The 12,564-nt window shown below is 41.9% G+C and overlaps 1 protein-coding gene across 3 annotated transcripts in view; it reads left to right on the top strand.

Annotated features, from left to right (window-relative positions):
- The first annotated feature begins 3,187 nt into the window (after positions 1–3,187).
- The window catches only part of LOC134449196 (cytochrome b5 reductase 4), a 64,732-nt gene continuing 55,355 nt past the window's right edge, over positions 3,188–12,564 (top strand). For 2 of the 3 annotated variants that reach the window (XM_063199019.1, XM_063199018.1), the window contains exons 1-2: positions 3,188–3,756; positions 4,973–5,126. In XM_063199019.1, the coding sequence (XP_063055089.1) occupies positions 3,676–3,756; positions 4,973–5,126 (235 nt within the window). In that variant the 5' untranslated portion in view covers positions 3,188–3,675. Of the gene's footprint in view, positions 3,757–4,972; positions 5,127–5,512; positions 5,524–12,564 lie in introns of those variants that run through there. The other variant, XM_063199020.1, reaches the window with a different exon arrangement.

The raw sequence follows: 12,564 nt of genomic DNA, 5'->3' as shown, positions 1-12,564 counted from the left end.
AAACTATCTTGGAAGCAATATTTTCTCCATAAAGGAAATTCATCAAGATAACATCACACACAAGGGGGCTTAGTTTGTCATTTTCCCTCAGAACCGGCATAGTGTGATGGGAGACTTAGATCCAACTCTGAGTAAAGTGCCAAATTCCTTCAAGCTTCTGCTGGATGGACACGTTCATCCATATATATCACCCGGTCAAAATTGGACATGTCTTCCTGCATGGCTGACTGGCTGCCGTTGCGCTGCCGTTGCGCGTGATTAATCAAGAGAGAAATATGATATAAAGTCGACCGTTCGGCTGTCACCGCGATTCTGGATAAGAACATAAATCCCATCACTTCAAAGGTGTGATATTCTCGGCGGGCATGGTGGGGATGGCTATTTCAGAGTTAAGGACAACACTTTCACTCCAGGCTGTGCAGAGAACCGAAATAACAAGAGCAATTGAAGAGCTCTTTTCCAAAACGCTATATCCACCATTTTTTACTTTTAGCATTTTAATATTGGAATTGACTGTTAAGAAGTCCTATCATCTATCTGTGAATTCTTGCCATTCAAATATTTTAAGAACATACTTTTAAACCTCTATAAAAATGCATTTTGCAATGCATTTCAATGGAATGCCGAATACAAAAATGTAAATTTCCCAACATTCTATAAAATGGATATATCTCATTTTGGAAAAGACCTCTTCAATTTATGAACGCAGTATGTCGCAGGAACAGGCTGGGCTTGGGATATGGGCTTTATCACATCATCACACATGGTTTACACCTGCAAGGCAAGGACTAGCTTATTGCTGCTGGAATGTCTTTCTTCACCTCCTTACAACTTCACATAGAATGGGGGAAAGAGTGCAGCGGTCATGTGTGCTCTTGGTCAGAAAATGTATAGTGACACAGTCAGGTGCATTCTCGTGTGCGAAAGCCCAACTGGGACACTCCATCTCCCATCATCATTGTGACAGCACTCCACAGCACACAACTGAACACTGCACACTGCACACTACGAAATTGCATTTATACCTCATCCATGCAAGGGGACATCCCCCAATGGCGCCCGAAAGGGAGCAGTGCGGCGGGACAGCACCATGCTCAGGGTACCTCTGTCATGGAGGAGAATGGGGGAGAGCACTGGTTAATTACTTGCCCCACCAACCTGGTGGGTCGGGAGTCGAACCTGCAACCTTTGGGCTACGAGTCCGACGCCCTAACCGCTTACCCATGACTGCAGCGTGCGTGTGTGTGTGTGATTCAAACAATTCAATACATTGAGGAGGACAAACGGAAGTTCTTTCCACAAAAAGAGCAGCCATTTTGAAGCAGCCAATTGTGTGCAATGGGTTCAAACAGTCTCAGTCATATTTACCAATAGAAGACAGTAAAAACAATTCATAAAACATGTTCTAAATGTATAGCTGATATGTCTTAAAGTGTGGCAGATTACATTTTGGACTAATATTTTACACAAACATGTTGAAGACTTTTAATATACACTGTCCCACATTAGGAAACCGAATGTCCCACTTTAGGGATATCCATGGTTTTTGACCAACTTGCATTAATATTGAAATTATTCGAATTAGAGACCCTTAACATATTTTTTATATTTTATTTGATTAGAGCATAACTAGAGGATTAAAAAGATGTCATTTGTTTGTATTGAGATGCTGTCACCACTTAAGTTGAAGTGACAAAAACTGTCCCACATTTAGGGCATTCTACCCTAACTTAAATAACATTTTCCCCTTTTTGTGAAAGAGTGGTGGTGCAAAAGCGAGTACACCCCAGACTGGTGCCCAGTTTGTCTCTTTAAAACTCCCCTTATGTTTGAATGACTTCAGACCAGGTGTCGTACTTACGTAATCACTCTCACCTCTTCAGAAAATCAGCATTGGTCGTACAGAAAGGTGTATGTTTAGGGGGTCACACTTTTTTTAGGGACACATCTATTAGCACTAATACATACAATGTGTCTGTATAAGTAACTTGTAAGGCATGTACAAAGCAAAATCAAACATTTGTTAGGCATGTATTCGCAAATGTCTTGTTCATGCACAATAAGGGATTTATTACCAATTTAAACTTAGTAAGGACTTACCTGACTCTTGCCATCTCAGCCAGATGATGTAAATCAGGTTAAGTAAGGACCTAGTAGGCCTTAGTGTGTGTTTAGTACATCCCTTACAAGTTACTTATGCAGGCATTAACATTGTATGTATTAGTGCTAATAGATGTATCCCTAAAATAAAGTGTTACCGTTTAGGGTTATTGTCAAGAAAACAATGACCCACAATAAAGTGCAATAATGTGACATTTTCACTATTCGTAGAGCAATGCATGTGTTCATGATTATATCAATGAAAACATTAGTAGCACTCATACAACCCCACGTGAGAGCTGTATTCCTACCATGTTTCACTTTAGGCACCATGCATTTTTCTTCATGGAATTCTTCATATGCAAGACCATACAGTTTTGATGCCATCAATTCTATAAAGATTGATATTGGGCTCATGACTCCATAGAATAGACTTCCTTCTTTTTTTGTGACAGGGCTGTGGGAGAGGCCTCTTTGATCAACAACACAGACATACCGCATTCCTCAATGTGTGGTGTATTCGGGAAATAATCACATACACACGCATACGCACAAGCACACACACACACACACAAACGGGTAAAGGTTAAAGGTTATTTCTGTCAAGTTCTATGATTATCGTTTAAAAGACTTCAACTGTGTAACATGGTGTCCAGAGGTAGCCTACTGCAACGATGCTGCTCAGTGCTTCACTGTCTGCTGCCAGAATTGATCTTTTCATGAGTATGTACTAGTACTTAACAATAAACTAGTAGCCTATTTAGTATTACTCGCATGACCAAAGTACAGAATGCATGTTAACTCGCTACAGTTATTTTCTGTGACGTCAGTGAAAACAGTCAATCGCTAGCTATTTGTATTTTTGTGTTTTAGCTGTATTCTACTTTCAATCCTGGTGTAATAACCATCACATTTTATTTAATGGCCATTATTTTATTGTAGGCCGCCTAGTCATGATGAGTGTGTCAGGGCTGGATATGTGGCCTATGCAATGTCTAAGCTCTCTCACTAGAGGTCAGTATTTAGCGAATTTTCATTTTGAAGGTGACGCATTAGTATGTCGTCATCATTTCAGCGACAAGAAAATCTACCGAAAAATTCCTCAGCACCTTTTCCCGTGCTCCCTCTGTATTTGTCTTGTATGAGATTGAATACCGTACATTTCTAAACATTTGAAACGACTGTCCAATGTACCGCTAGTAAATGAGTGCAGACGACATGTAATATGGATATGCAGAAAACCGAAAACTGGCTTTCTTACCAGTCTTTGAATATTTGAACGGTCAGACAACCTGTCAAGCGTAGACAGTCAAGGAGCACAAGTTGGATGTTTTGCTATCCGTGAGAGCGCACGAGAAGTTGGCCGGCAAAGTTCAGAAAATCATCGGACACCGCTTTTATCACCACAGACACAAACTTCGTCACCACCAACATGCTACTTCCGTGGGCATCATGTCGCAAACCTTGTAGAACTACCCTTTAACACGGTGAAAACTGTGTGCGATAGCGAACTAACGGGAGTCTGTCTCGCAACCAGGATTTCTCCAGACGTTGGGCTGCTTGAGAAGAAGCGAGATGCTGAACGTTCCATCCCAGTCCTTCCCCGCTGTGGGCTCCCAACAGCGTGTGGCACCAGCCGGGCAGTCAAGGAACAAGGTACCGTAAGTCAGAAATACTGAGCTCCTAGCTGAGCTGAATTATTCCTCCTAACATTGACAAATATGTGGAGTTCAGCAGTCAACTAAACCTCAGTCGGTACATCATATCACACGGCCCAATTATAACGTTATGCTGGTTGCTTTAGTCTATTCATTCACTGATAGATAGGCTATTGTTTACTTAAAACAAGTGTCAACGTACCTACGTCAATGTATGGGTTGATATAGGCCTACTACTCAACTTCCTCGTTTCAGTGGTGACTTAACACCTGTTGTGAAACACCGACTATTCCCTACCACATCCCATCACTCACTACATTGCTACGCTCTGAAAAGCTGACGTTGGTGTGAAATGTGTTGGGACTTGGGAGTTGGTTGAGATCAGGTTAGAAATGTCACACCATGTCAAATGAAATGGTGCTGAATTGCAAAACAATTGCTATATTGACCTTTTTTACACTGAAAAACAAACCATACACACAATGGGTAGCCAGTCAGATGGGCAAGGCCGATGGGTAATCAAAAAATCACACTGCTGTGTCTGTCATCATTTTTTGGCACTCGTCAAGCAATGTGACAGCCCAGAGAGACAAGGCGAGACAAGACAAGACCGAGACAAGTCATGTTTGCGTGAGACCAAGCCCCAAGTGCCTGTTGCTCCGAGTGGCTTAGTTAAAGGGACACTGTGTGAGATTTTTGTTGTTGTTTATTTCCAGAATTCATGCTACCCATTCACTAATGTTACCTTTTTCATGAATACCACCATCATGAATTTCTAAGTATTCATTATGACTGGAAAAATTGCACTTTTCATACATGAAAAGGGGATCTTCTCCATGGTCCGCCATTTTGAATTTCCAGAAATATCCATTTTTAGCTGCAAAAATGACTGTACTTGGGCCATACTAGAAAATATTAGTTTATTACTTAGTGAACTATCATGAAAAGGTCAAATTTTGGCAATAGGCGATAGTTGCAGTACCTTTTTTGACCATTTCCTGCACAGTGTCCCTTTAAGAATTAATTCATTAATTGATTAAGAATTAAGTCAAGCCATAACATGGGACAATTTTTGGCAAACGTATGGATAATGTCAATTTGAAGTAAGAAGTGTGTGTGTGTGTGCGTGTGTGTGTGTGTGCGCGTGTGTGTGTGCGTGAATGTGTGTGTGTGTGTGTTCGTGTGTGCTTGTGCATTTATGCATGCCCGTCCAGGTGGCCTTGAAGCCAGGCCACAGTTTGATGGACTGGATCCGGCTGACCAAAAGTGGACGGGACATGACGGGGCTCAGGGGCCGCCTGATCGAGGTCACAGAAGAGGAGCTACGCAAACACAACACCAAGAACGACTGCTGGACAAGTATCAGAGGTAACACACACACACACACACACACACAGACACACACACACACACACATACACACAGACACACACACACACACACACACAGACACACACACAAAGACACACACACACAGACACACACACACACAGAGACACAAAGAAAACACAACACAAGAACGACTGCTGGACATGTATCAGAGGTAACACACACACACACACACACACACACACACACACACACACACACACACACACACACACACACACACACACACACACACACACACACACACACACACACACACAGAAAACACAACACAAGAACGACTGCTGGACATGTATCAGAGGTAACACACACACACACACAGACACAGACACAAAGAAAACACAACACAAGAACGACTTCTGGACATGTATCAGAGGTAACACACACACACATACACACACACACACACACACACACACACACACACACACACACACACACACACACACACACACAAAGAAAACACAACACCAAGAACGACAGCTGGACATGCATCACGGCTTGTTCACATACAAGCGTGCGTGGCCCTGCTGTGGCCAAACTCGTCTGCCATGCGGCTGACCCGGGTTTGATTTTCCGGTGCGGGTCCTCTGCCGACCCTTCCCCGCCTCTCTCTCCACACTTGCTCTTATGAGGAGCTACATGCATGCTGCAGGTGTTTGAGGGCTTTTATGATTGATTAAATCATGAAGTTAAACATGTATTGCTCTACGAATAGCAAATATGTCACCATCTCTCATTGATCTTCATTGTTTTTCATTGTGTTGCTTTCCATGATTACAATGACTCTAAACATACACCTAAGGCGAAAGTTGATTATTTTGAAGAGGTGAGAGTGATTCGGTGATTAAGTATGACACCCGATCTGCATAATTTAATTGTTTTGAAGTGACTTTTCTGCTCATTTTCACATTATGTTCGATAGGCGACAAAACTTTTGTCTTGTGAAAATCTGCCCTGTCTGTGTTCATTAAAGGGTCAATCTTTCTTTGGTGCATGACATTTATTTTTGTACATACATTTTCATTCGGGAGGGTTGTAGCTTTCATATGAGTGACTTCGGAAGCCAAGTGATTAATTGAAAGTCAGGTTATTAGCTGTTATTCCAAACAGATGGATAGGCGACAACTCTTTTGGAGACGGCTGTATATATGTTGTATGTTCAATCTGCACTGTGCACTTGTCCAGGCTCCTGCCCATCTATGCGCCACACTGACACCGCGCGTTGGGGTGAATAGTTTCGAACTGAGCATGGATACATTCGGACACTTCTCGCCTACGCCCCGTGCTTGCAGTGTGAATGAGCCGTCATAGGTTACACACACACACACACACACACACACACACACACACACACACACACACACACACACACACACACACACACACACACACACACACACACACACACTTCATATATGGAGCAGCTTTGGCAAAAGTGGTCCCAGGGTCATTTTTATTCAATAATAGATTCTGAAAATAAATGCCATAAAAATGGAAAGTTTGATCCCATTTAAGTGCACACATTGTAGACCATGGAGCACACACCCACACAGTTTGCTGCATTTGCTTTTTTCATTGACACTGAATAGAGGGGACGGCGTGTGTTCTGTTTCACAGTGAAGCAACGGCAGGGGGTGGTACTGTACCCAGAAACCGAAAAAAAAATCACTTCACATTCATCTCTATGGGAGACTTGGAAACAGTCACCATTTCCCAATGTCAAGTGTTCTAGACTTGGTAGTGCGTGAAATGCCTAGTGATTGGATGCTCTGTGGAGTTCACCAAAGACTATCCAATCACTGGGCATTTCACGCACTACCAAGGCTAGAACACTTGACATTGAGAAATGGTGAGTGCCTCGGCTTGCCAGTTCTTGGCCAGTCTACTCTCTATGTTGTGCAAACAGTTTTCCCGTCTAACCAGCCAAATATTTTTTTTCGCGCTGACCCTTTATTTTAGAGAGCTATACAAATGGTTTAAATTACCAATGAGCATTGTTAGTTGGTTTGATTGGACCGTTGTCCTATCGGTCCTTTTCAGCGTTGCTAAGGTACGAATCTGGAAATCTAGGGCAGAAGAATCCTCACAGGTGGATCGTGGATGCTTCAAAACCATTGAATGGAATACAATTAGGGATACAAACGATTAATAGATCAATGCATTAATCAATTAAAAAATATTAATCGCAATTAATCAACTATTCAACTGACAAGAGACCCAGGTGAAATGGGCGTGTGAAGAGAGGTGTGAATAGTGGGAATATTTAAATCACATTTAGATTGAAGAATTGAAATAGAATTAATTTAAATGTGGTATTTTATCTACATTTTTGATTAAAATGTTTAAATTTAGTAGTTTTTTTCCCTGAGAAACATTGAGACTTCGGGGGGGGAAAACGCCACTTATCAATTAATCGTAAGTCGATCGATAAGACTTTCAATTAATGATTAATGAATTAATCGATAATTTGCATCCCTAAATACAATAGAAGCACACTGTCCTTGTACTGTATATACGTCATTGTTTCTCACTATTGAGTCTAGTACTGGAGCCCAGGGAGCTCTGCTCTGCGTGAATGTATTGCCAATGTATTGCCAGCTGAGCACATATTATTTTATGTGTGTGTCAATGAAGCGAAGGACAGCAGCACTCTTCAGATTTGTCTTTGTCTATTCGCCTACGAACGTTTCAGGCCCTTCTTCACCGTGTAATGCTGATTGCCAATGACACAATCGCCATTACACGCTTAAGAAGGGCTCTGCCTGAAACGTTCGTAGGCGAATAAACAAAGAAGAAATCTGAAGAGTGCTGTCCTTCGCTTCATTCTCTCATCTACACTATGTTTTATGTGGGATTCAGTAGTCAGTTCAAGATTCAAGATTCAAGATTTTTATTTGTCACGTGCTTGTGGTGGCACAATTGGCAGCGAAATGAGGGTTGCAACTACTCTCTGCTGTGTAGGATAGTACAAATAATAATAATAATTAAAAATATATATATATATGAAAAGAAGGTCAAGGAAAATAATTGTAAAAGAAAAAAGTTGGGCAAATGGGCAAATGCGCTCAGATTTGCGCTCCATTTTGCGCTCAAACCTCAGGTGGTATATTGTAACGACAGGTAAGCTTAATATAACCATAATAATTGGTCATTAATGTACTGTAATGAATATACTTCTTAGATAATCCACTTTTCTTAGATAATCCACTAAAAACGATTTCATCCACACAATATGGCGTTAGCTGTGGTTGCCCCACCCTGACGTGCGCTCCTACTGACACGTCATTGACCCATATTCAGACGCCTACAGTAGGAGTCAGCTTTAGATGAGTGGGGAATTCTGAGATCCTTGACTCTAGCTCCGCCAAGATTCTTTAAGTATATAGAGATATGCCAACATAATAAGTTTCTATGGGCACCTAACGCGACCAGGTTCCGGTCTGCCTAAAGGGCCGTGTCATAATGCTCCTACAATGAATAGAACAGTCCTTAGGTCTGCCTAGGTCTGCCTGAGGGGGGTCATAATAGAACCAGGAAACAATGGGCCAATGGAACCTCTCTCTCTCTACTCTCTCTGGCTCCGCTGTCGAGTATGTTTCCTTGACTCTGAGAAACCCTGGTGATGTACCGAACATTAATGCACCAAGTCAGGCACTCTGCGCTGTGGCATGCTGTGTGACACAATGACAGAAATGTGGCTTCTGCTTCGCCTAGCCACTCTAGTTCCACTTTGAATCTACTGTGGTTGTGTACTGTAGAACAGTGTTTCTCAAACTTTTTTACGCGAGGCACCCTTTCAATTCATGAAAAATTTCAAGGCACCCCAAACCAACAAGCCATAACATGGCATCGCATCCGATACCACACAAGCTTAGAAAAGTAACACATTTGAAGACGTCACACGACCTACGTTCGAAGTTGCAGCTGACTGGGGCGACCTATATTTACTTTATTGTCTGTGCGTAAATGGCAGATGAAAGATTCCACTGACTAGCATTAACTTATCAATTTAGACAAATATGTATTATATTACATAATTTATTTATCAGCCACGATTCCGCGGCACCCCTGAGGGTGCTGTGCAGGAAAAATCACTGGGGCCATCCTTCCAGGGCTGCAAGATATACGTATACTCAAGAAAGGCAAAGACATGAGCACAAAGGATTATGAAAGACACATTCCATCCCAGTCACTCAATGTTCGAAACACTGCCCTCAGGGAAACGACTGCGTTTCATAAAATGCAGAACAGAGACTGCGCAAGAGTTTTTTTCCTCAAGCCCTCAACTTTTTTCTTTTACAATTATTTTTTCTTGACCTTCTTTTCATATTTCTTTTTTTATTCTTTTATTTTTTATTATTATTATTATTAAGCTGGCTTGCAGAGCAAGGCCCTTGCAGAGCAAGGCTCTTGCAGAGCAAGGCCCGATTATAGTAATCTCTAAGTCCTGTTTCTTTATTATTGGTCTTGTGCAGGGCAGTAAAATAGAAAATGGATCTCCTCCTAGGCCTTTCGAGATAGAGACACCGTTCAAACACTAAAACGACCGGCTCGGCTTGGAGATCGCGTATAGTTATAGGCTTCTCCGTGTCTCTTGTCGTTTTCCCGTTTTTGGCGATTTTGTTAAAACCTGGGTCCCCATTGAAAACAGTGGTGGAACCTCCATGAACCAAGGTTCCGCCACTCTAGAGATTAGAGTGTAGGAGGCTTTTTCGTCATAAAACATCAACACTTTCACCTAGAAGTTTAGTTGACACGTTGTTAGCGAGCTCTATGGGATGTCTCCAAATTGTCAAAGTTTCATCTCCCAACTCCCAATACTTTTTAAATGGCAGGTTTGTAAAAAAACAGGCCTGGGTCTATGGAGAATCCCAGTCTTTCGAAAAGTGCATTTTTCAAGAGATCAGCGCATGTCCCACACGGAGGTCCATTTGTGCCTGAAAAATTTAACCTATAAACTTCATTCAAAGACTGTTAGAGAGATCACAAGCATGACTCCGATCTGTGAAAAGGACACGTGCCAACTCCTTTTAGTTTTTTTACAACGATGTTGTAAAGACAAAAAACTCATTCTCATTTTCTCCCCAGTTTAGAGCTCAATACTAACTGTCTTTCAGTCAATCACAACAGGTGCAGCCAGTGAAGGGTTCCATTTCAACTGTCACTGTCTCAAGATTCTATTTTTAACGAGCAGGTGCGAGCAACCATTCTAGAAGTCTATTGTTCAGCTCTGCAATCATTGACAGTAAATAGAATGGACGCCAAATCAACGCTATTTGCCATTCAACGCTTTGAAGCCAGATTTGGGAACATTCCAACTTACATTCCACCTTAGCAACGCCAAACGCAGGTGCTGATTGGACAACAACAAGACTTCTAACGGTAAATCAAACCATGTTCTGATGCTCATTGGTCAATTTAACTTTTTATATCTCTCTAAAATAAAACATCACCACAAAAAATCACCACCCTGGTAAGTTGGAGAGCAAGGGGACCTACTAGTTGAGCGAAAAATGATCCCCCTGGAGTGGCATTTAAGGGAGATACAGGGTTTTATGTCTCTCATAGGAATGAATGGGATTTGGCCATTTTTTGGTCTTTTTGGGTCCAACCTTGGCTCCAACTTGGCTTCAACAATGAAATAGAATTTTGGGCTCCATTCTATTTACTCTCAATGCAATGTAATATAGTCTTGCTGGACTGTGCATGACAGCTAGCTGCTTGGCTTAGTGGTAATGCATGCTGCTGCATTAGAGATATGGAGGTTGAGAGTTCGAACCCCACCCGAAGCCATGTTGATTTTCAAAATTATATCATATGCAGTGTTCCTTGGCCAACTTAAAATGTCATGTATGTCATTAAGTATCGATGGCAAATGTGCTGAATTACAGATATGGAGGTTGGGGGTTCGAACCCCAGTTGAAGCCATGTTGATTTTCAAAATTATATCATATGCAGCGTTCCTTGGCCGACTTAAAATGCCATGTATGTCATTTAGTATGAATGGCAAATGTGCTGAATTACAGATATGGAGGTTGGGGGTTCGAACCCCAGTCGAAGCCATGTTGATTTTCAAAATTATATCATATGCAGTGTTCCTTGGCCAACTTAAAATGCCATGTATGTCAATTAGCATGGATGGCAAATGTGCTGATTTACAGATATTGAGGTTGGGGGTTCGAACCCCAGTCAAAGCCATGTTGATTTTCAAAATTATATCATATGCAGTGTTCCTTGGCCAACTTAAAATGCCATGTATGTCATTTAGTATGCATGGCAAATGTGCTGAATTACAGATATGGAGGTTGGGGGTTCGAACCCCAGTCAAAGCCATGTTGATTTTCAAAATGATATCATATGCAGTGTTCCTTAGCCAACTTCAAATATCATGTATTGTATGTCATTTAATATCAATGGCAAAGAGGCTGGATTACAGATATGGAGGTTGTGAGTTCGAATCCCGCTCGAAGCCATGTTGATTTTCAAAATTATATCATATGCAGTGTTCCTTAGCCAACTTAAAATACCATGTACCGTATTTTTTGGACTATATGTCGCTCCGGAGTTTAAGTCGCAACGGCCCAAAAATGCATTTTGAAGATGAAAAAAACATATATATGTCGCACCGGACTAATCGTCGCACATTTTTGAAAGGTTATTCTATCCATGGAATCTATGTTGTGATAACTGGCGCATGGTAAGCTGCTGCTCAAAGACGGCATTGTTTTATAAACCAGCATCTGAAGCAGTGGCAACGCATTCAGAGGTGGTGGTAATGCACCAACTAAGATGGTTTGCAAACCGCCATAAACCACAAAAAGAAAAAGAAGAAGCAGTGATAACGCGCCATGTTGCCCTGTAGTCAGAACAACATTCAATTTTCGGCATTGTTTTGCGTTTGGACCGTGGGAGGCTTCGAGGCAACTTTGTTCCGTCTCCAGAGCACGCCTTTCTTTACCCCCATTTCTGAGACTTCAGCCCATGACGGTATCAAAGGTGAGGGGGATTTCATCCATGTTGTGTAGCCTATGGTAGTGTCACGTTGTGCTCGTTTGTCAGAAACTCGCGGAAATGACCGATTTTCACCTGGAAGTCGGCTGACTGTCTTTAATAACACAGACGCTCGTTCTCGGATAGAGAGGCGATTGCGTTGCATAGCGCTCCACGAGAGGGGATTGCATTGCATAACGCGATAAATCCACGAGGTCCCTGACTTCCGCAAAAAGTCCTATTCATTTCTTTGGCAATGTCATGGAGCCCGTAACAAGACCGTTGACTCGCAGCGCGCGCGTTGTTCGAGAACACATTTGTCCTGTATTCAGCTCTTCTTCTAGACGTGGGCCTTGAACCTTCAGATAGCTTTTTTTTTTTTTCACAACATGCACATTTTCCTCCGCTTTTCTCCAGTCCCCAA

The sequence above is a fragment of the Engraulis encrasicolus genome, chromosome 5 (genome assembly GCF_034702125.1).
Source record: "Engraulis encrasicolus isolate BLACKSEA-1 chromosome 5, IST_EnEncr_1.0, whole genome shotgun sequence".
In the NCBI taxonomy this organism is placed as follows: domain Eukaryota; kingdom Metazoa; phylum Chordata; class Actinopteri; order Clupeiformes; family Engraulidae; genus Engraulis; species Engraulis encrasicolus.
The sequence above is the reverse complement of the archived record's forward strand: the minus strand, read 5'-3'. Positions and strand labels throughout refer to the sequence as shown.